At 44.2% G+C, this 2,733-nt stretch overlaps 1 protein-coding gene across 1 annotated transcript; it reads left to right on the top strand.

Moving 5' to 3' along the window:
• Window positions 1–286: 286 nt before the first annotated feature.
• LOC103449830 (putative polyol transporter 1) lies at window positions 287–2,464 on the top strand. Its single transcript, XM_070807047.1, has 3 exons — window positions 287–693; window positions 821–1,167; window positions 1,260–2,464. Exons 1-3 carry the CDS (start codon window positions 543–545, stop codon window positions 2,322–2,324), a joined length of 1,563 nt encoding a protein of 520 aa, XP_070663148.1. The 5' UTR covers window positions 287–542; the 3' UTR covers window positions 2,325–2,464.
• Window positions 2,465–2,733: the final 269 nt, after the last annotated feature.

The following is a 2,733-nucleotide window of genomic DNA, read 5'->3' as shown; positions in this document are numbered from 1 at the left end:
TGGGTTTTTTTTTAGTAAAAAAATTATTTTGGGTTTTATATGGGAAAAATTGAATTTGAGGGGTTAAAGTCATATTTTCAGTTAAAAATATAAGAAAACGTTAAAATTAAAACTATTTCTTGGTAAGTTAAAGAAAAAATCAATTGGTCTTCATACAACAGCGGAACTGTAAAAACGGATCTCCCGACACAAAGTTGGAATTTGTTTTGCTTTAGTCCGTAACTTACTCGTTTCGGAATGTTTATAAGGGGAGCCTGCATGCAGACATATCATCAGTTAACTTGGTTCTTACCACCTTCCTGCGTAAGATACAAATCATCACAAATCCAAATAAACGCAAGTTAGCAGAGTACTGGCGAATTGTTAAGCACTTGAGAGCTTGTGTTCTGAAAACAAAAGATCCAAATCCTATTCCCAAAACAAAAAACAGCACCTTGGTGAATGAATAAAATTTTCGAGTAATAGCATATTCTTTCATTGACAAGTGATCTCTCTGTGTTCTGTCTGTCTATTTGTCTATCGATCTCTAGCTAGCTATAACAATGGAGATGGCTGACCGGAAACCTCAAAATACTGAAGCCTCAGGCCAGAAGACTATTGCGGACTTTGATCCCCCAAAGGCCGCGAAGACAAAGAAGTTCGCTATTGCCTGTGCCACTTTGGCTTCAATGACTTCAATCTTGCTGGGCTATGGTAAATTTAATTGTCCATTTACCTCATGCATGTGTATTTTTCTTTTGGTATTTTTTTCCTTTTCATGTGTGTTATTACGTTGTCTGATCTCCGCGTGCAATGACGTCGATGTCATTTTTACATACAGATATTGGTGTGATGAGTGGAGCATCACTCTTCATCAAAGAAAACCTGAAAATCACCGACGTACAAGTTGAAGTCCTCAACGGTACTCTGAACCTGTACTCCCTCATCGGTTCCGCCTTGGCAGGAAGAACATCCGATTGGATTGGCCGACGATACACCATTGTCCTCTCTGGAGCCATCTTCTTTGCTGGAGCCCTCCTGATGGGATTTGCCCCCAACTACGCCTTCCTCATGTTCGGCCGATTTATTGCTGGAGTTGGAGTTGGTTACGCTCTTATGATAGCTCCTGTCTATACAGCCGAAATCTCTCCAGCCTCATTCCGTGGCCTCCTCACATCTTTCCCTGAGGTCTGTTTCTTTGCTTGATTATCTCATTGTATAATTAATCCACTTGTAGGAAAATATGAATCAATAAATTTGATTTGTTTCAAAATATGCAGGTGTTTGTTAATGTTGGTATATTACTTGGGTACGTATCCAACTATGCCTTGTCCAATCTCCCGATCCACTTGAACTGGAGGATCATGCTCGGCCTTGGCGCAGTTCCCTCTCTTTTCCTCGCCGTCGGCGTCCTAGGCATGCCTGAGTCACCACGCTGGCTCGTCATGCAGGGGCGACTCGGAGACGCCAGGAAAGTCCTGAACAAAACTTCTTGTACCCATGAGGAGGCTCAGCTCAGACTAGACGAGATCAAAGAGGCCGCTGGAATCCCAAAAGAGTCCAACGAGGATATCGTTCAGGTTTCGAAGAAAAGCAAAGGTGAAGGCGTATGGAAAGACTTGATCGTTCGGCCCACCCCAGCTGTCCGCCATATTTTGATCGTGGGAGTTGGTATCCACTTCTTCCAGCAAATCTCCGGTATTGACTCCGTCGTGTTGTACAGCCCCAGGATCTTCGAGAAGGCCGGAATCACTTCCTACAATGACAAACTACTTGCAACCGTAGCCGTTGGAGTTGTCAAGACCATTTTCATCCTGGTCGCCACCTTTATGCTTGACAAGTTCGGACGTCGTCCTTTGCTTTTGACCAGTGTGGGTGGAATGATCTTCTCTCTCACATTGCTCGGTGTGGGCCTTACAGTCGTCGATCATTCCCACGGCAAGGTCCAATGGGCCGTCGCTCTGTGCATTGCGATGGTAATGTTCAACGTTGCGTTTTTCTCCATCGGGCTTGGACCCGTCACCTGGGTCTACAGCTCAGAGATCTACCCGCTGCAGCTCCGCGCGCAAGGGTGCGCTATGGGAGTGGCCATGAATAGGGTGATGAGCGGAGTCATCTCCATGACTTTTATTTCATTGTATAAGGCCATCACGATCGGTGGCGCCTTCTTCCTTTATGCCGGAACTTCGTCGATTGCTTTTATATTCTTTTACACAATGCTGCCAGAAACACAAGGCCGAACCCTCGAAGATATGGAGCTCTTGTTTGGCAAATACCATAAGTGGAGACAAGCGAATGCCATGCTCAAGAAGAAGGAAGCTGCTGAGAAAAGCCAAAGCGCTTAAGAATAATAGGGCAACAAACTCTTACCATATTTTTCATATTCACGTCTATACGACTCTCTAATAAAGATGGGACCAACAAAACCCTTTCCAGTGTGGATGATATCAATGCAAATTTCCGCCGTCTCTAGCTTGAACGAAAATGTACCTGCAAAACAATCGACACATTTGATCAATGACCTAAGCCTCACGCGCCCACGAGGTGGGAGGAGGGTTAGGCCAATAGATCTCCAATGCCTAAGTTAGTTTCATTGAAAAAGAGTAAGTGTTTAGAGCTTTTTTGGGTTGTAAAAGCTTACCAAAATTTGGTAGAGATGGAAGTATTTATAGGGGAGTGGCTAGCCATGGTGTTAGGGTTTTACCCTACACATGGCGGCATCCTATTGGCCAAAGTTTATGGATAAATATTCTC

This window comes from Malus domestica, chromosome 10 (assembly GCF_042453785.1).
Source record: "Malus domestica chromosome 10, GDT2T_hap1".
In the NCBI taxonomy this organism is placed as follows: domain Eukaryota; kingdom Viridiplantae; phylum Streptophyta; class Magnoliopsida; order Rosales; family Rosaceae; genus Malus; species Malus domestica.
Note: the sequence above shows the minus strand (reverse complement) of the source record. Positions and strands in the feature narration are given on the sequence as shown.